The following is a 20,521-nucleotide window of genomic DNA, read 5'->3' on the forward strand; positions in this document are numbered from 1 at the left end:
CAAGACCACGTAAAAGTGGTCTCGAGACCAAGACCGGTGAATCCTGAGCCAGAAAAGCTGCAGTCCCTGCCTCCAGAAGGGTTGGCTGTATGCTCTACAAGCAGCCCCAGCCTCTGGCATCTCCAGACCACCCTGTGTTGTGTGGGTTTGGGGTTATGTTTTTTTTTTTTTGTTTGTTTGTTTTTTTGCCTTCCCAGAATATCCTGTGAGTCTTCTCAGTCGGCCCCACTCTCCTGTTAAACCACTGGTGGGTTCTAGTCACTGTCACTGGTCCCCAGCCAGGCCACCAGAGGGTCTCCAACTTCAGTTCCAGTGGCAGGCTCCAGATAGTTTCCTCCTTCAATGCCATTGCGGGCCTCATCCCCAACCATCAGCTGGGCTCCACCTCACCTGTTGACCTCATTCCCTATCTCGTCACTTTTGCTTCCTCCATTTGTTCTTCCACAGGGTAATGTAGGGCGACCAACCATCCTCTTTTTTTGCACTTGTTGACTTGTAAAAGCTTATATGATATTTTTTATTTCACCATTCATTAACCGCACAGAGAACATCGTTTAAGTATGTTAAAATTTTCTTTAAACAAACAGTATTATTAAAGTTCTTCAAGACTGGGCCGAGTGTCCTCTTTTTTGGAAGTCTAAATATGGTCACCCTAGGTAATGTCATCTTTGTTGCCAGTCGATTGGGAATAAGCCAATTCCGAATTTTTGGTTAATTTTGCTGAGAAAAACAAGTCTGTGAGCACAAGGAACACTCAAAATCCAAAGAAACATATGTAATGAATGTCAACTATTGTATGCAGGTAGCTAAAAAGATAGCTAATATTATCTCAATTAAAAAAGAAAGAAAGAAAGATACAAAATCTGATTGCCACCAGTCCAAAATTTAAGATCTTTGGTTCCACCCACCATGTCTTTGTCCGACTGAGAAAATGTAAATGGATGGTTTCTACATGCATGGTTCCCATCGTCATAGAGGAAGAGGTGTGATGAGGTGTGTGTGGATGCTTTGCTGGTGACATTGTGAAGGGACACTGAACCAGTATAGCTACCACAGCATCCTGCATTGACATGCCATCCCATCCAGTTTGTGTTTAGTTGAACCAGTTTGACCAAGAAGGAGAGTAATGCTGTGCCAGATGGCCTGGCCTCCACAATCAACTGATCTAAACCCAATCAAGATGGTTTGGGATGAGATGGACCACAGAGTAAAGGCAAAAGGGCCAACAAGGGCTGAGCATTTCTGGGAACTCCTTCAAGTATCTACCTCATGCAGCTCATTGAGAATGCCAGGTGTGGGCAGTAATCAAGCAATCTATTTTGAAGAATCTAAAATATAAAACATGCTTTGAGTTATTTCAAACGTTTTTCTTTACTATATAATTCCATATGCATTCATTCATAGTGTTGATGCCTTCAGTGAGAATCTGCAATGTAAATACTCATGAAAGTAAAGAAAAACAATGAGGTGTGTCCAAACTTTTGACTGGTAGTAAATTTCATTTAAGACGTAAAGACTATTTTTAAACTTGTTGAATTAGATCAGATACCCACAATTAGAAAACTAAAATATTTCAACTCCTCCTAACATGGATTTTACAATTTACATTTTAAAATTTTAAATGAAAAATTTCCAATTAATGATTTTATTAGGCTGAGACTTGAAGTTGATTCAAATGGTTGTACTGTTATAGTGAAAGTAAAAAATTAAAAAATAAATAGAGAGAATAATCACGATTCGACTGTTTCTAATGAATAGAGAACAAAAAAACAAACAAAAACAAAAAAAACCAACTTTAACCTAACATGATTGTTTATGCTGCCCTTTAAATGTACAGCTGGATGTAATTTGTGCTTTTGATTGAGAATGGTTTGCCTTTGTTTGTTTGTTTTTTGGTAATTTTGTGTATACAAGTTGAGTACAACTTCACAAATTTGAATTCCTGTGGCGCTGATTCACTAACCGGAAGCTGTCATCTTCTCGCGATGTTTTTTGTTGTTATTGATTCGAAACATGGCGTCCGAGGTAGAGGCGGGCATTGCTACTGCAGCCGAACCTGAGTCCGGAGAAGGGTATGTGCGCCTGATGCAACAGTTTTATTGTCTGTGTAGATTGTATAGAATTTTTAGGTCATATTGCGGATTATATGTGTACATATAACCCGCATTAATTAGCATTAACGTTCTGTTTTTATCAGAAACAATGTTAGCAAACTGGCTAAACTTGCTAACTAGCGTTAGCTTTTCTTAAACTTACAGCTTAAACGCCAATGTTAGAGTTTAAGCTAGATTTATGGTCCCGCAAATGTGTCCATCCGCGTACACGTTTCCCAACATCTGCATCTGCAGGTCCATAATTTCCACTGTAGTACAAGCGTGTACAACACCGGAATAGAGCTTACCGGGGACCATTAAACCGTGCCAAAACCCAAATATCAAAAATTATAGTACGAGTAGCACAGAGTGTGGTTGCAGTGACACTTTTTTTTTTATTGTTTTATGCATTCGATTTCTATTCAGGTTTAACTTCGCTTTTCTCCGTCGCTAGCTAACGGACCAACAACAACACATGCGAGAGTGTCTCATAGACCGGTTGTAAGACATTGCACACCGCCTCCATCTGACAGCATAGCTCAATGCTCAGCGGCCATAAATTCTGCTTAAATTCCTGACCTACCGAAAAGCGTACGCAGACGGACACATGAAGCCAGTTTGAAAGAGAATGCAGCTTTACACCAACAGACCCTACACTGCGTGGTCTGCTGACAAACGCGTAAAATCTGGAAATTATAACTGAAGACCTTTATGTGGAAAATAGCAATTTTCTTTAGCAGTATGCTTTTGATTAAAATAAAAACTAACAAAGGGAAAACAAGTGAGCATGTACTAGCTGAAATAAGATCCCTTCATGGATGGGTAAACTTTGGTTTTCCTTTATAATATATATGTCTTTTTTTTTTAAAGTTAATAGAAATGTTGTTATTGCACTTCTCTTATGGCTGCTTTTGCATGTATAATAATTGTTGGATCATCTGATTTGTCCATTGATGTTCAGGGAAACTGCATTTGGAGTGCTACCGACCATGGAGACTGAATCATCTAATGGCAAAGAGGTAATGGTACTGAGTTATATAACTGCTAAGGCTTTGTTTTGTAAATTCTTGCTTTTAATTATCTGAGTTTGATTATTTCAGGAGGCAGCTGGTGAAGGCTCAGAGGCTGCTGACGCTCTCACTGGGTCAGGAGATGAGGAAAGTGGCAGGCAGCTGGGAGAGGTGGAGCTGCAATGTGCTTTGTGCATGAAGTGGTTCACCGCTGACACATTTGGCATCGGCACAGAGTAAAGCTATTATTCGGTAGCTGGTCAGTACAATATCAGCAGCTGTGTAACGGTCCTGACAGCTTTCATGCTCCAGTCTTTCTCCTCCTCTACAGGACCTGTCTGCCCTTTATGACCAATTATGTGTTTCACTGCAACGTGTGCCATCACAGTGGTAACACATATTTTCTCAGGAAACAAGCAAGTATGTGTGCCATGTGCTTTAACCAGCTAATAACCTTTCTGAAGCTTTAAGATCATAACTTACTCTGTGTTTTGAATGACTGACAAAGCGCTTTTGGTTTCTCAGACCTGAAAGAGATGTGTCTCACAGCTCTTGCTAACCTGACATGGAGATCCAGAACACAAGACGAGCATCCAAAGACCATGTTCTCTAAAGACAAGGTGCGTGTAACTGTTTTTGGCTTTTCCAATGATATTACACTTATAGGATAGCCATTAGTCTTATAAGTAGGTGTATCAAACTGTTGCCTTCCCAGACATAGTAGATGTTCATGGAACCGTTTTAAATTCTGAGTAATGCTAATCTTTACTTAAATTACTGTTGTTGAGTTCGTTTCCTGACGCGCACTGAGTATATGAAAACTGAGGGTCAGGCAGTAAAGCAGGTCATCTACCACCTGAAAGAGCCATCTCCAGCTCGTTCAATATTCCTAAGGGTTAAAGGATAGACTATAGAACTGTATTAAAGTGGGTGTGAATGGGTGAATGAGGTTTGTGTTATACAAATTCCAGTCCAGTTAATTTCCTAAATCATAATGGGAAATGAGTACAAACATGTATAAACACACACTGGTCATCTCAGACGAGCCATGGGAGGTCAGACGGTAGTGTACCTTTTGTACCAGTTTTAAGCTGGGAAACATGTGGCCAGTTACATCAGAAGGGGAGCTGAATGTAAAATCCTTTACAAATAAATTAAGTGACTAAATTAAGTGGGAGGCAGATGATCCGCTGTGGTGACAACCTGTTAAAAGGGAGCAGGGGGAAGAATTCAAGCTTATGGACATTTATGTGAAAGAATTATTGTTTACCTTTTTTTAACTTGTTGAAGCCCTCCTAAATTGTAGGATTAATTAATTTTCAATTTTCTTTTTTCTTTTCTTTTGTTACAGGATATCATCCCATTTATTGACAAGTACTGGGAGTGCATGACAACTCGACAAAGACCCGGGAAGCTCACCTGGCCAAACAATATAGTGAAGACGATGGTACAGTGACTGCTACAGTCCATTACACAGAAAATATAGGCAGTTATGCTTTAAATTCTCTTTTTTTATTAAAAAACAAAACAAAAGACAAACATGTCCATGTGAAGACAGCACAGTTAGGAAAAGAATCAGAATACTTTAATGGAGTGATGTGGGTTACAGTTGCTTCAAGACAATAACAGTAACAGACTAAATTAATTAAATAGTACAATATATTACAAAGTTTACAAATGTAAGAAATATCACTTAAATATACAAATAGCTCAATTTAAATATTAAGAATATTACAGAGGTGAAATATATATGATTGACATTTACCTTTAACCTGTTAAACTTTGTCATTTGTTATTTTACTGTAGAGCATGTGCAAAAGGGTGTAACTGTTGCAGTGTGCACTGTACATTAGATGGAGGAGTTGTACAGAGAGAGAGCCACATGGGAGGAATGATTTTCTGTGTCATTCAGTGGTGCATTTTGATAATCTCACTGTCTTACTGAACATGCTCCTGTGACTGGCCAGCCTCTCTGGCACCAACCTAAGGAAGTCCAGCTCCATCCCCACAACATTAATGGCCTTGTGGATGACCTTATTGAGTCTGTTGGCATCTGCGACCCTCAACCTGCTGCCCCAGCATGCAACGTCATAGAGGATGGCACTGGTCACAACAGACTCGAAAAAGTCCTGAGCATTGTCCACCAGATGTTGAAAGACCTCAGCCGCCTCAGAAAATAGTGTAGAGTGCAGTGATGTTTTTAACCCAGTCCAGTTTATTATCTATGTGTACTCTGAGGTATTTATAGAAATGTTGTTTAACCATTCTTATAACTATCCACCCTGCTGCACTGCTATATCATGACCAGGTATCCTCATATAAATAAATATGTAATGATTATTGAAATGTTGTAGTATTAGTTTTGAGTAGAACTTTTATTTTCCAGTGCAAAGAGCGCGATGTTTTCCTGGTGAAGGAACACCCTGATCCAGGCAGTAAAGACCCTGAAGAGGAGTACCCTAAATTTGGCCTTTTGGACCAGGTATTTTATTCTGTTATTTGTTGCACACTGGAGGGGCATTTGTTTCATTTTTAAAAAAAAATAATAATACAGTGTGTAAAATATGTATTTCTTGTGTAGGACCTGGGAAACATTGGACCCTCATATGACACACAGAAACAGACTACTGGTACTCCCATGGCTGGTGGGCTCAATGGTAAGGGTGCAAAACAATATTCCAAACTGTAATAATGATAAGCACAGATTACAGTTCTGTTATATAACATTGTGTGTTAAAGAAAAAGAGGCTAAAATATTTGCAGGTGGTTTCACACCCACAGTTTGATTCGTTTTTGGTTCACTTGACATTATTATAAAATAAACAGACATTTTGGATAGATTTAACAGCTGTCATCCTGCATGCAGCAACAACTCTCACAGTTGCACATGTAAAGATAACATTTCAGAGATGTCACAGCCGATGATGGTGCACTTTATCGACATTGACATGTTTATCATCATTAACAAGAAACTTATTGCAGGCATTATAATCTGGCTCTGGCTCAGCCAGCATATAATGTTTATAACTCTGTAGCAATCAGAATTATTGTCTGAAGGCCATGAGAAATGCCCAACAGATTTCCTTTTCCAAGTGGATCATTATGGCTGAAGAGGTTCAGTGTTTTTAGTGCGTATGCCCAACAGGGTTGAATGTATATTTATATCCATATATAAGTCACACTCAAGAGAAAAGAACATAATCAGGAGTACTCACGAATCAGAAGGAAAAGATATGATCACACAGGTGGTCCATTAATGTTGTGAAGGAGGTCATGCTGAACATTGAAGTGTCAGAGGAGGATGTTAGGGATGGGGTGAGATGGAGGCAGGTGATTTGCTATGGCAACCTCTCAAGGGAGCAGCTGAAAGAGAAGATATGTTCATTAAATTGTTAAGAGGTCACTGTTATACTAACTGGGCAAAATATGCAGAAGCATGTAATAGCAACTTTTCTTTTGCTAAAAAATTAAAGCTTTTGCTCAGTTATTCCACTGTTTGTGGATTCATTTATTGGTTAGGTGTAATGTTTTCAGGTTTGGGGCTAGAGATTTCTTTTTTTTTTTTTTTTTTTTTGAGCAAGTTAACCACCTTATCTTGATTGACTGTCATCCCTCTTGGTCACAGCAGTGACAAAAAAGCCTAGCTTTTGAAATGACTTCTTGCTTTCCTGCACTCTCTCTCTCCCTCAGATTTTCATTGGTCATACAAGCACTGAGGTTTCAGTGAAGGAGAGTGATGTACAGTGTGTTAGAGCAAGCTTGTGTTGATTAAAACTTTCTCTGCTGCAGTCACTCTAACATAATTTTTTTTAATTTTGATTGGGCTTTTTTTCACCATAGAACTGGATAAAATTTCCTTGGATACATGCCAGGCCCTCCTTTTCAGGCAGAGTTGGTTAGGTTTCATTTGCACCAGAGTTTGACAGCTTTCACAAACTGCTGGCATCTATCATAGTAAACGCTTGATTACAATTTCCATGTCCTCCAGGGTTTGCTAGGGTCCAAGTGATATAAATTTTGCCATCAGATGGTGAGTGTGAGGGCAGGGCAGACCTTGATGTTCCTGCCTATTGTTTTTTGTTTGTCTTCTCCTCCCTTTTGCTACCTGACTTGTCCACAGAGAAGTGAACATCAATCTGAGTGTAACAGGAATGACTACTTGGCCATTGTCTCTACCTTTCCAGGTCCACAACAGAGTATAATCAAGGCGTAAGAGTGTGACTAAACTGAACCAAATGAGTTGGGTGTGAAATCAGCCTTACATGAATAATGAGCTGTAAACTCCCCAAACTCAATCAAATGGTGTGATATGTGATTCCCATAGTGATTCTGTGCATTATGTTCCAGGTGGATCTTCTTTCTCAGGTGAATATGTGGTGTGTTGGCATCTGGAGTAATTAGTGTGGGGTTTGTGTGTGTGTGTCATAACTTCTCTGGATAGAAGTTGGCCCAAATGTTCCAATCAGACTTTCCTGTGTAGCACAAACCAACCCAAACTGATCCCCAAAAAGCATCTTGAGGGCAACTTCATCCACATCCAGTTGTAACCTCCCTGTTTGCTCTCTGCATCTGTTTGGTCTCCCACCCACCTTCTAAAATGCTTTTACCCTCATTTGTGAATCTTCCTTGTCTCTGGCTTGCTGCTAATGAGCTCTGAAATCCTTCAAAATCTCCCGACTGTAATGGCACTCTGCCCTTCCAAAGTGCAATGGCTGCAAGAATAGATTTTCATTTTTGATTTGCTATTGGCTTTTACCCAATGCTTATTAGCCTCATCCTCTTCAATTGCCTCCATCTCAAGTTTTGTGTCACAGGTCTGGAGCCATAAAATTACTTTAAAAAGATAAGCTCGACGGCAAAGGGAAAAAAAACCTCAAACCTCAAAATGACAGGTTTTAGACATTTCTAGAAACAATCTATACAAAAATATCCTACAGTAGTGTGAAAAATTAATTATTTTCTTGCATTTTATTTACCGAACAATTGTGTTCAATAAATAAAATGGAAATTGTGAAAATAATGTCTAGATTAGAATCTTTAATGTTTGTAGTTTGTGATGATCAAATATTTTAACATCGCAATGAATTTTAAAAATTAGTTGTTGGCATTAAGCTGTACTTGCAATGGGATGTTTATAATATGCATTTATTACTTCAGCTCACACCTACATTCAGTGGTTAAACCTGTAGTTCACAAATAGCCTTTTTCCATTAGTACCTACTTGGGTTGGCTTGACATGGCTCGACTCGGTTTGTAGGTGTAATAAATGGTACCAGGTATTTTCTTTAGTACCACCTCTGCTGGGGTTCCAAGCAATCTGAGGCAAAAATCTGACGTCAGCGTATCACGTTGATGAGAGTGTCTCTCCTTCGTGAAAATCAACACCAATTTTGAAACCCGGCAATGAGGGGGCAAAAAAATAAGAACACTGTGGTCCCAGAATTTGACAAAAGGCCATACACTGAGCAGCAGGTATACTGTCGACTCAGCGTCCTCCTTTGTTGTGGGGTTTGTGTTGCATGCAAATGAGTCACGGGACCTTCGACTATGTTGCTATAATGACCCCATGTACATTTGGTGGTATTCAGTTGTAATGAAAATGACCAAAACTGCAGATATGTGATTAGGTACTAGTGGAAAAGACCTATAATTTAGTTAAAAGTAAAGTCAGGTAAAGTAAAAGATGTCCAGATGTATATTGAACAACTGAGTAGCACGTTAGAATTGGAGACAAAAATTTGACTTAAAAATTAGAAAAATAAGAACTGAGTTATGTGCAGCTACTGAGAAGCCATCACTTGGATCACTAAACTTATTGGTAAGTGGGCATGTTTGGTTAGTTCTTTTTTACCTTAGAGCACTTAATTCTGACTTTCTATTTGTGTTTGGAGGAATGAGTTGAATCAAATGAGTAGGTCTTGTTCCATTTAATTTACATTTTGCCAGACAGATGTGGCAAGGGCACATCAAAGAGGCATTAGAGGCTCATAGTATTTGGAAAATGCCACATAACTCATGGACTAATTCCTGCCTTTTTGTGTCTGCTGTCCTTCCTGTGTACTCCAGATGCTGAATAAGCTGCTTTCTCCATTTGTGTGTGTATGCTTAGTGGTGGTTTTGGCAATATTATTATAAAAAAAAGAAAAGAAAGAAAGAATAGTTGTATATCAAATAGTAATATTGAGCAGCAAACATTTGTCTTTAAAGTCATTTACACATATTTATTGCAACTTGTTTTCAATGGCTGTCTGTCCACAAATTCACTGCTGCTTTATCTGTACTCTGGCCTTTGGGTTCAGTTACACCAACAGCACTTGAGCTAAGTCAGTCATAACTTACTGTAACTTCTTGTGTAGCCCCGGTTCTCAAAGCAGCACATGTTAGATGTTTCACTTGGAGATGCACATTGCTGGGTATTCTTCAGAAGCATGATACCAGTCCTGATCTGCTGATGATCACAACAACTGTTGGGCTGAACCACTCACCCTTAAATAGCTTGCTCTATTGCACAGTCTGGACAAACGTGAGGAGGGAGGACCAGCATGTTGTGGCACAGATGCCCCTTAAACAGGGCTCGGGATGCTGCTAGACAACAAGTAAAGTGAGCTTGCAGACCAACTGGCACCTGCAGCCCCTGACTCGTATAAACACTGATAAGCCAACCCAGTAATTGAAAAGCTGAAGAACTTTGCCGAAAACTCTTTTTCCTGCACAAAAAAAACAGTCGAAATGCAAACAGGGCACATATCATTCTTTAGACGAAACCAAAGGAGACATGGAGAGATAAAAGGCACATATGAACCAATCACGTTAGGAAATGAATGCTCTCCCCTTGCAGAGGCCCAAATCACTGCTAAGTCTCCAGAGGCCATCTAGGGGCCCCTTTAAAATGTTTTCATTTTAAAGGGGCCCCCAGAAAAGGACATGCAGGATGGTTGGCCAGCTGTTTTATCCCCAAACCCTACATGACAAATAGTAATAGCAGCCCAGTAAACTTTAAATGTGCTTGTCAATCAGGTCTTAAAAGAATGACAAAAAACTACTCAAACCAGACATGGAAAGGGAATGTGACACCAATCCTCATTCTCTGTTTACAATTTTAAAGAGATCTGGTGGATTCCAAAGCATTTTAAATTGTGTTAAAACCTGTGGAAGGCCATCGGCTCTTGCACTTTTCAGCTTGTGCAACCAGTGTGAATGCAGTTCCCCCTAACATTTGAACATTTACTGATTACCCTTCCTGTAAACTGCCCCAGCTGGACAAGCTTGATTCCACAGTGACTGCTCTCTGAGACTGCACGGTGCCCACTCGGACTCCTTGCGTCAGAAAAGCTGGATGTCACCAATGGCATAATGCTATTGTGCATTCTTCTGTTACAATTACTCTTTTCTGCTGTGCACTGGGCTAGGTCTGAGATATGAGACCCAGCACTTAAAACTCCCTCCTCTATACCCAGCTGAATCAGACTACTAGGGTACCTGATGCTATAAGCCCCAGTAACAAATGCATAATCTGAAGGTACCCATTTGTGCAGGTGGTAAAGAATGAGACACGCTCTGAATGCCTTCACTTTAGTAAAGGAAACTGAGTGTCTTTTAAACTGTCTACTTCCCATTACCCCAAACCTGTTGCCAAAGATGGCTGCCCCTCCCTGAGCCTGGTTCCTCCGAAGGGTTTTTCCTCTTAAAAAGAAGTTTCTCCTTCTCACTGACACCAAGTGCTTGCTCAAAGGGGTTCATTCGATTCTTGGGATTTTCTCTTTATTGTTGTAGGGTCTTTACCTTACAATATAAAGTGAGGCAGTTGTTGTTATGATTTGGTCATATATAAATGGAATATAATTTAATTGAGTTCACGGATAACCCAGAAAAGTTATGTTGTTGACAACTTTTTCTGTGTTTATAGAAATGCTCAGGTAGGTCAGATGTATCGTGACAGCAGTGACGCAGCCTTCTGCTCTGGACATGTGAGAAAGAGCCAGTCATCTAAAAGTATAGCTAAAAAACTTGCCTACTGCCTCAGGACACTTTTGTTGCTGCTTCAGTGCAGTGTACAAAAACAATGGAACTAAGGGATTGGCCAAATGGCAGTACTGTGTACTTGTAACAGGCGCCTCAGATACCTGCTGTCAGGGTAAAATTATGTGTCCTACAGATGTAAACCAGTTTCCCTGGTGCGTTAGACATCTCAGAGATACATGAGTGACCATCCCAAATTTGTATGTTGTGAGTAAACTGTTCAGACCCTGCAGAACAGGGCAAATGCTGCTCTATGTTCACCAAATTTTTTATAATCACATTGATCTTTTCCCACACATGCCTTCTGTGACACTGATACCTCTTCCAGCAGCTGGGAATAACTGGTTTGCTGGTATTCTCTGTTACCACAGCAAGCCAAGTAATATTCAACCTGTAATGTAGCACATTTGCAGACGTTCTGCATATCTGTCCTAGCAGTGGGGGAGTTTGGTGCGCTGTCCTCTTTACCTCAAGGGGGAATGAAAATTTCATGCGTCATCCTCCTAGTTGGATATGAGGAGCTGTGAGGTGTTCTCATAGTGATCCTCATAATCTCCAGTACCTCATTCAGTGGTGCCACTGTGGCAAGGTCCATTTGAGGTTAAACTTCCACAACTCCTTGTCATCACTGTCAGTCAACATGTCAGCCCAGAGTCGACTGTTCCCTCAGGATTGCAGGAGGGCACTGTCATTTCTGCCGATTTCTGCACCAAACTAGTGAAAGAAAAGACCAACCTAGTAGTTAAGGTCAGGTTCAGTAAATACCAGTTGGTGTAATCAGACCTGAAGACTAGTGCCTGCAGTACTGCAAGTCTTTATATGTCCACTACACCTAGGTAGAGCTAAGCTAATGGAAAGCTAATTTAAGACGCCGGCCCTGCAATAAATTCTCCTTTCATGAATATTGGTTGAGATTGATGAGAGGGGAGAAAAGCTGACATAAGGAAAATTTCTTGCAGGACTGCGTGAGAAATTGGCATCTAAGTGTATATTGCCTTTGCTACTGTCTGGCTGTTTGTGTGCCTGTGTGGGTTCATTTGAATAATCTATCTTATGTTCTTGAAGGTGCTTTGGCCCCTGGCCCAGGAAAAGGAAGAGGTGCCAAACGTAAACAACAGCAGCAACAAGAGGGGACAGCTGCAGGAGCAGCTAAGAGAACTAGGAGGTACTAACTGTCCTGTATTATGATATTGCACTGTTGTATGTTCTGTCTGTTATGTATCATGTATAACAACTGGGAGGCTTGTGTTTATTATATACTCAGTTATCACTATAACATCAGCAAAGTTTATTTAAATGTGATGAATCAACTAATGTCAAATACATATTGCATAGCTAAGTTATAGCTTTCTGGCTATATGCCTGCATGATGGCCATTACTGTTTAAAACAAATATAAAATATGCATCTTTGCTTACATTATATGATTTGGTGATGGCTAAAATCCATTTAGTTGGTGAGGTAATTTGGCAAACTGGCACTTAGCATTTCCATTCTGGTTGAAGAATTCCTCAAAGTGACAGGCATAATGTCCAGGGGAAATACTTTGAGACAAAGTCAACATAGGCTTTTTTTCTTCTTTTTCCCCCTGATACACAGGCAATAGGTGAGCATTGATCAACCAGCTTAGTTTATGTTTGCAGTTAAAGGCAACCAAGGGAGTTTGATTTCGGAGTCTATTTAAGTTTTAAGGTTTAGGTAAGTCTATTCGGACACTGGGCCTCATTTATTAAAATTTCCGAGGAAATGTTCTTACCGTGTGCAAAAAAGTGGATTCCACGCAAAATTACTGTTGAAATGATTAACTGCACATACTTGGTGCAGTTAATTATACACCTATTTTGTTCTCACCACATGCATATCATAGTAAATCAGAATCATTCAGAACCAACAGCCTTGTGCACTCTCCATACAATTTGCATGTTGCCCTGCCTCCATTTCACAATATAAGTACATACTTTTGAGTGATGAGAAGCCTGTACCTCTAAGGCAAAATATAAGCAAAAAAATCTGTCCCAGAAAATTGAATGGTAGTTTTGCAGGTCCACGTAGACAGCCGGAAGAAACTGCTTTCCAAAGTGTAAGTGACAGTCATTTAAAAATAATAGTAATAAAAAGCAACACTTGGGCTGAAAACAGTACATGAGTGATTACGGACTTTGTGATGGATGGCGATATCATCACCCTGACTGCAGGGAATATACTTTCTTCTCACATGTTCATCACTCTTACTCTTGTCTGGATTATTACCTAGTCAGCAGCTCACTGTTGAGACACTGTTTCAGACACTTAGATACACCCAATAGCTGTCAGCGATCATGCTCCTGTGTCTTTAATACTAGTAATTAAGAAGGTCATTCTGCCAAGTAAAAACTGGAGATTTAATAAATCATTGCTTAAAGACGAAAGAGAAAGAAGAAAAGAGAAAACAAGTATTCAAGAATTGGAGGAAACCAATAAATCCTTTTCATTTCATTCATTTGGTTGATTCTCAATATGATAAACTTCTCAGATTAGCTGGCAGGAGGTCTTATCATCTTTTTGAAGATGCCCACTACTTTTGAGGAGACCACTCTGCAGGCAGGAGGATCTGCCAGAGGTGGAGGGGCTGGATGGGCCTGGACCCCCCCTGTCCTTGTTGGATTTTGGGGAATTTATTTAAAAAAAAAACATAGCTTGTGGGCATTTTAGTTATGGATATATAACAAATATATAGTTATATAGATGTCATAGTTATCCCTATGCATTTTTCTAATGCAAATCTATTTTGTTCCTCATGCAACTTTAACACGTGCATGCTACCATTAAATTACAACTGGTCATTCTATCTCTTTGCAGCGACCCTCTGTTCTCTGCTCAGCGGCTGCCTCCTCATGGTTACCCACTGGAGCACCCATTTAATAAAGATGGCTACCGTTATGTCCTAGCAGAACCAGACCCGCATGCTCCAGACCCAGAGAAGCTCGAGTTGGACTGTTGGGCAGGCAAACCCATACCTGGTGATCTGTACAGAGCCTGTCTGTATGAGAGAGTGCTACTGGCCTTACATGACAGAGGTATGGGTTTCAAGGACGTTCTGTTTTCTTCGTATGAACAATACTGCGCACAAGGCTTGAGCCACCCTTGAGTTCATTGTATTTTGTTTGAGGCAGTTTATTGAAACACGGACAACGAAAATGTAAATTCATTATATGAGGCAGAGTGTAGAATGTCAAGAAGTTTGAAAGTCGATATTTGGTATGATATCTTTTTCCTTCAAAACAGCCTGAACTCTCTTTGGCAGCTTTTTTGTTATTCATTTTTGCAGTCCTCGGGAGTAGTTTATCAGGCATCTGATGCAAAATTGTTACCTACAGTGAAATTGGACCCATTCCAACCAAACATGCTGTTGAAACCACAAACATCATATTGGAAAGACAATGTGATGTTTGTGCTAAAGGTATAAGGATCACAATGTCTTTAGGGACAAAAAAGTACCTAAAGTTATAACTGAAAGTTGGTCCTTTGCTAAGTTTTCTGTTATGCTTGGGCACAACACTGAATCATCCCTCAACTTAGAAACTAATGAATGTTTGAATCATTCATAGGTGAGTTGCTTAACAAATTTTTCTCTGAAAATTTTCTAGTACAAAGACTGAAACTGAATCCAAAAGTAGTTAATATCTTGATGTTCAGAAAGTACAACTGTTGCTCAAAACCACTTTTAAAAAACAAATTACAAAAAAGTCCGGTTCCTTGAACACAAAATTGAGTGAGGTTATAGGTGACTCAAGACTTTTCATGGCACTTTACTTTATGCTGTGTATGAATAAGTATGTTTATGTTGCAGCGCCTCAGTTGAAGATCTCTGATGACCGCCTGACAGTGACTGGGGAGAAGGGTTATTCAATGGTCCGAGCTTCCCATGGCGTCCGGAAAGGCGCCTGGTACTTTGAGGTGTCTGTTGATGACATGCCTCCAGAGACCGCAGCCAGACTTGGCTGGTCTCAACCACTTGGTCAGTAGTGCTTTGTACTCATACAAATATGATTACATTTACATCTACAATATCGTTTGTGTACAGAGTAGGGCTGGGCCATATTATACCGTTCACGGTAATACCGGTATAATGTTAGGCAATGATAGGAAAATGAAATATCGCGATAGAATATGAGTAAAACGCGCATGCGCAGTGCCTTTGTTTTCATACGCACATGGCCAATTGTTGAGTGAAACAGATGAACCAGAATTGGTTTGTAAAAATGGTGCAACTTCCGTGATGTGGAACTGGTTTGGTGTTTGTCCGTCAGATACACGACAAAGCACATTTTTTTGCAGAACATGCAAGCGGCCGTCGTTATTGTCGTATTTGTCGGACTAAGATGCTCTTAAATCTGGGAGTAATCTGGGTCCTAAACTCCGTATGTTCAGGTCAAACAACACTGCAGCATCACTGAGAGTTAAAAACTGTCTAAATTCTTTCATCTTTAATAAAACGATCAGCATTGCTGCTTTACCAGGTGTAACTATGAAGTTTAACTTCCAGGCATCCATGAAAACAAAATGTTATTACATTTAACGGAGTTAGAAGTTAGCAGGAAGCTAGCGGAAGTTAGCTCGCTAGTTTCGCTAGTTACCTAAGCATGATATAGCATGTTCTGACTGAGAGATTTCTGAAAAAAATCAAACGTACAGCTCTGCTATCACTTCCAACATAAATGAAGACAGGAAACTAAACAGCAGTGACGTTTGTAGGGTTACTGAAGTTGGGCTAGCTGGTATATAATGATGTGCTACGTGATCGCTAGCGACACAGCTATGTTAGCATAACATAAACAGTGAAGCTGGAGGACGAACACTAACACTTTTCCACTTATAAAAGTTAACGTGAAGGTTCCTCATGGTTAGAGACAAATGCAATCGCATGGCAGGATGCTGTAAACGGACCAAACTTCAGTCAGGAGAACAACTGAGATAATCCATCCACAATACGAGGTTAGTCATTAATATACTGCAACAACATGGGAATAGAGCAGCTGCCAGAGAATTCAACATTAATGAATCAATGGTACAGAAGTGGAGGAAGCAAGAAGAATGAGTTTAATAAAGTTTGATTTATCTGACTGCTTTGTTTCGCTTAATGTGCCTTATAATCCCGTGCACCTTATGGTCCGAAAAATACGTACTGCACACTGCAGTTTAATGTTGCAAAGCACCTCTTTTTAACTTCAGTGGATATTATACATGGTTATGCTCAGGATATGTCAGCCCATTTCTACTGGAAATGCCTTTTGGTTAAACTTTCAGCAAGGAATTTGCATTTGCACTGTTACATTTTTATAAAGCTTTAATGTACATAAAAACCAGCTTCTTGTTTAAGTGAAAATAAATGGAAGGTTGTCTTTTTGCGCTAGTAATGTTGTGGAGTTGTATTTTGTCTCGCATCAATTATATCGTCGGTTATATCGTTATCGCAAATTTTCAAATATATATCGTGATAAATATTTTTGGCCATATCGCCCTGCTCTACTACAGAGTAGAAAGACATATACAATGGCATTAAAATAATATATAATTATAAAGTCTCATCAATTGACTGTAGATTAGATTAATAAGAGTTTACAAGGTTATCATAGTTCAGTAAAGCTAAACTAAAAATACAAACTTGGGTGTGGAAAGATATTTTTCTTAACTTGTAAAAGAATAAAAACTAATTTAAAGAAAATTATATAGTGTATCTGAAAAATTAACTAAAAGAAATGTATATTTTGTGCATTGAGGCAGGAATGTCATCACTGTGGGTCAATATCATTTAAGTGTATTGTGATAACCAGAGCCTTCATTCTGATTTAAAAACTAAAACTATAGAAACAATTGTTTGTTACAAAAACTAACAAATTGAAAATCAAATTTTAATACAGAAAAAAATGAAATGATGGAAAGAAAAAACAATGGCTTATATTAGACCTTTAGATTTCCCTTAGTGATGACATTTTGTCACAGTAGTAATCTTGCTCAAAAGGACCACAGATTCAGGTTTGGGTCGGTCAGGTGTGTGCTCGGCTGAAGAGCAAGTGTGACACTCCGTTCATTAGACTTATAGCTGAACTGCCAAGTCAGGCTCAGGCTGTTTAAATTGAGGCTAGGGTGACGTCTAATGATGGTTTGCAGGGTGCCAGGAAGATTTTATGGTGTTTAAGGCCCTGGGGTCTTGTCCTCTGCGCATGGTGATGTCTGGGTCTTCTGTACTCTTGAGGACCCATGCAGGGCTCAGATCTCCTGGATCTCTGGCTTCTCACTCTTATCATGATTGTTATGTAATAAATATATTAATGTGAATAGTATTTATTTATTTAATTTATTTATTTATGTTTAAGGAAAAGAAATTGAGTAGCAGGAGAGATTTGTAGAGCTACCCTTGACAAAGCAAATGTGTTTGGCACATCAGAATTCAGTTTGCCTTTGGGCTCTCAAAGCTGTGCTCCTGAGATAGTAATTATATTGGGGCTACCTGCTGTTACTGCCGATCTAATGGTAAATGGCCTGTATTTGTATAGCGCTTTTACTACAGAGCAATTTTCAGTTTTTGGACAATAAAGATTAGTTGTATATACATTAACACGTTCAAAATGCACAACATGTACATTTAATGTTGGCTTTGGCTCAGGAGGTAGAGTAGGTCACAAGACTGGCAGGGATATTAAGATACTAACCCCAAATTGCTCTCCATTGTTTCCATCGGCGTGTGACTGTTGGATAGAAAGCACTTAAGCATAGAAAAAAAGTGGTCAGTTGATCATTAGCACCTGTTTTTGTTTTTATGTGCATTAAAGTTATATAAAAATGTGTACATAAAATCGTTTCCAGGTCAGTAAACACACCCAGAATTCATACATAAAGCACACGGGATTATAAGGGGCACTGTCGATTTTCAGAAAAATCAAAGGATTGATTTTAAGTGTGCCGTATTTTCCAAAAAACACGGTAATAACGACGGCCCGCTAGCATGCTCTACCAAAAATAGTACTTTGTTGTGTATCTGACGGACGAAAGCTAAACCAGTTCCACACTGAAGTTGCACCATTTTTACAAACCAATTCTGGTTCATCCGTTTCATTCAACGATCCGCTTTCGTCCGCCATGCTTTTTCTGCCATGTGCCTATGAAAACAAAGGCACTGCACATGCAAGTTTTACCCATATTCTATCACGATATTTCATTTTCTTATCGTTGCCCAACATTATACCAGTATTACCATGAACTGTATGATATGACCCAGCCCTAGTGTATACTGCGTCTTATGTAGTGACTTCGGGGACAGCATTCAGCCACCTCTGTGGCTCCTAACTAGAATGGAGGCTAAGAAATTCACAAACCTCAAAATTTTTCTTTAATGAGTATCTGCCATTATTATGTATTGATATATACATCAGAACAGGTCCTCTTTTTCCTTTCAGCTTTAAGGTTTGTTTGTCCTTACTCATGTTTCAGTTAATATGTATTCCCTTCAATTTAAATAATAAATTGTGTTGTCACTCTTTACCAGAGTGGATAGTGGATATCATTCTTTGGCATAATCTGGCAGCCCTAATATAGAGTTAGATACTCAGCTGCTTTGACAAAATGTTAATACCACAATATGTAACATGTTGGATCTTATTTATAACTTAGGTAACCTGCAGGCGCCTCTGGGTTATGACAAGTTCAGCTACTCTTGGCGCAGTAAGAAAGGGACGCGGTTTCACCAGTCAATAGGAAAACATTATTCCTCAGGCTACAGTCAGGGAGACACACTGGGCTTCTTCATAGAGCTGCCTGAAGACACAGAGACAGCGAAGGCTCTGCCTGATACATACAAGGACAAGGTAACCGCAGCTACATCAGCTGCACTTCTGATTTCTTCTTGTGTTCAGCATTGCATTTCTGTCACATGCAGTTGTATCAAAATGGTCCCAAGAGCTTGGCTGTGTTTCATTTGTCCACCTCCCATGTTACTTATACAAGAGAGATAAATGCCAATCAGATTTATACCACTGGATACCACTGCCAGTATTTTTTAAAGGAACAGCAACTGTTGGAATGATAGATGTGTTCTTCTGAGCCAGAATTTGTGTTGTAGAAATAACACAAATTAACAGTATTATTACTAGGCTGGAGTAAATAAAAAAATAAATAAAATAATATAAATATATATTATTTTTCCTCATTATGTTTTCATGTCTTTCTTGGACTAGTTGCATCTAAAACCAGTTTCTCTTTTCAGGCACTAATTAAGTTTAAGAGTTACCTGTACTTTGAGGAGAAGGACTATGTGGACAAAGCAGAGAAAAGCCTCAAGCCAATGAGTCCCAGCAGGGTTAGAACATTTTTTCAAAATTAATTCCAGTGGAGAAAACCTACTGTCATTTTCCACTACCTACCTCTTATTGGCCCGGCTCTTGTTTTTCAGATGATTTTCTACAAAAATGGAGTGAACCAAGGTGTTGCCTTTGAAAACCTGTTTGAGGGCATCTACTTCCCTGCCATCTCACTATACAAGAGCTGCACAGTGAGTACACATGCACATTTGATGATTTATTTGATTTTAAGGTTGGAAAGGGGGTTTGTTTTTTTTAAGTATACCCTTACCTCTCTTCAGGTTTCTGTCAATTTTGGACCCCACTTCAAATACCCTCCAAAGGATGTCAAGTACCAGCCGGTGAGAGCTTCATACCTTTTAAGATTCCCAACTTTCTCCAGATGATCTTGAAACTTCCTCTGAGTCATTGTTTGATTACTTTCAGATGAGTGACATGGGCTGGGGAGCTGTGATCGAACACACTCTGGCTGACATGCTGTACCATGTGGAGACTGATGTGGATGGACGACGTAGTCCTCCATGGGAGGGATGAAAACATTGAACTGACTATACACACACCCCTGAGTCAAAAACGTTGTTCAACCTTTAGATAGCCAAAATGAAAACACTTCATGCCTGCATTAAACTGTAGGTCAAATAAGCAGCATTTCAGCTCTTGCAATATTAAAATATCGTCAGCAGTATGGGCTGAATGAATTCTTCCTAGACATAAAACATTTAAAATGACACCGAACTGTGGGCTGCATATCATTGTTACCATAGGGCGAAGTTCCATATCAGGCTTTTCTGAATTAGTTTACTTATGGTGCTCCGGTTTCAAATGTGTATAATTTAAAGTTGTTATGCTTTAGAAAGGTTTTAGTTCAACACATTTTTGGCACCATGAAGTTGTGTGTGTTGTTGCAGCCAAACAGAGCCAATTCACCATTTCACTTATTGTCTAAATGAAAGTCTTTGTTATTGTCTCTTTTGGGTGAATTTTATTTGTTTGTGTTTTTTTTTACACTGGGTTAAATTTAATTAAAAAATCCCACATCCAAGTTGATCTGATTAATTAAATCT

General features: G+C 39.3%; 1 protein-coding gene across 2 annotated transcripts; it reads left to right on the plus strand.

Annotated features, from left to right (window-relative positions):
• The first annotated feature begins 1,963 nt into the window (after window positions 1–1,963).
• Window positions 1,964–20,504, plus strand: ash2l (ash2 like, histone lysine methyltransferase complex subunit). 2 transcript variants are annotated; one of them, XM_005947901.3, is made up of 17 exons: window positions 1,964–2,072; window positions 3,055–3,112; window positions 3,194–3,339; window positions 3,435–3,523; window positions 3,629–3,723; window positions 4,455–4,550; window positions 5,490–5,585; window positions 5,685–5,760; window positions 7,451–7,468; window positions 12,188–12,287; window positions 13,960–14,177; window positions 14,951–15,118; window positions 18,772–18,965; window positions 19,364–19,456; window positions 19,550–19,648; window positions 19,739–19,798; window positions 19,884–20,504. In XM_005947901.3, exons 1-17 carry the CDS (start codon window positions 2,014–2,016, stop codon window positions 19,989–19,991), a joined length of 1,773 nt encoding a protein of 590 aa, XP_005947963.1. In that variant the 5' UTR covers window positions 1,964–2,013; the 3' UTR covers window positions 19,992–20,504. The 2 variants fall into 2 exon arrangements, with proteins under 2 accessions (XP_005947963.1, XP_005947965.1); XM_005947903.3 differs by lacking the exon at window positions 7,451–7,468.
• Window positions 20,505–20,521: the final 17 nt, after the last annotated feature.

Source organism: Haplochromis burtoni, unplaced genomic scaffold, assembly GCF_018398535.1.
Source record: "Haplochromis burtoni strain Fernald_Lab_line unplaced genomic scaffold, NCSU_Asbu1 Contig_548, whole genome shotgun sequence".
Classification (NCBI taxonomy): Eukaryota; Metazoa; Chordata; class Actinopteri; order Cichliformes; family Cichlidae; genus Haplochromis; species Haplochromis burtoni.

What these genes read in the sequence shown, in the direction of transcription:
- ash2l (XM_005947901.3), top strand. Translation starts at nt 2,014, where the DNA reads ATGGCGTCCGAGGTAGAGGCGGGCATTGCTACTGCAGCCGAACCTGAG. An exon ending in ACAATATAGTGAAGACGATG is followed by an intron (nt 4,551 to 5,489) that starts GTACAGTGACTG and finishes TTTATTTTCCAG; the next exon opens with TGCAAAGAGCGCGATGTTTT. An exon ending in AGGATGTCAAGTACCAGCCG is followed by an intron (nt 19,799 to 19,883) that starts GTGAGAGCTTCA and finishes GATTACTTTCAG; the next exon opens with ATGAGTGACATGGGCTGGGG.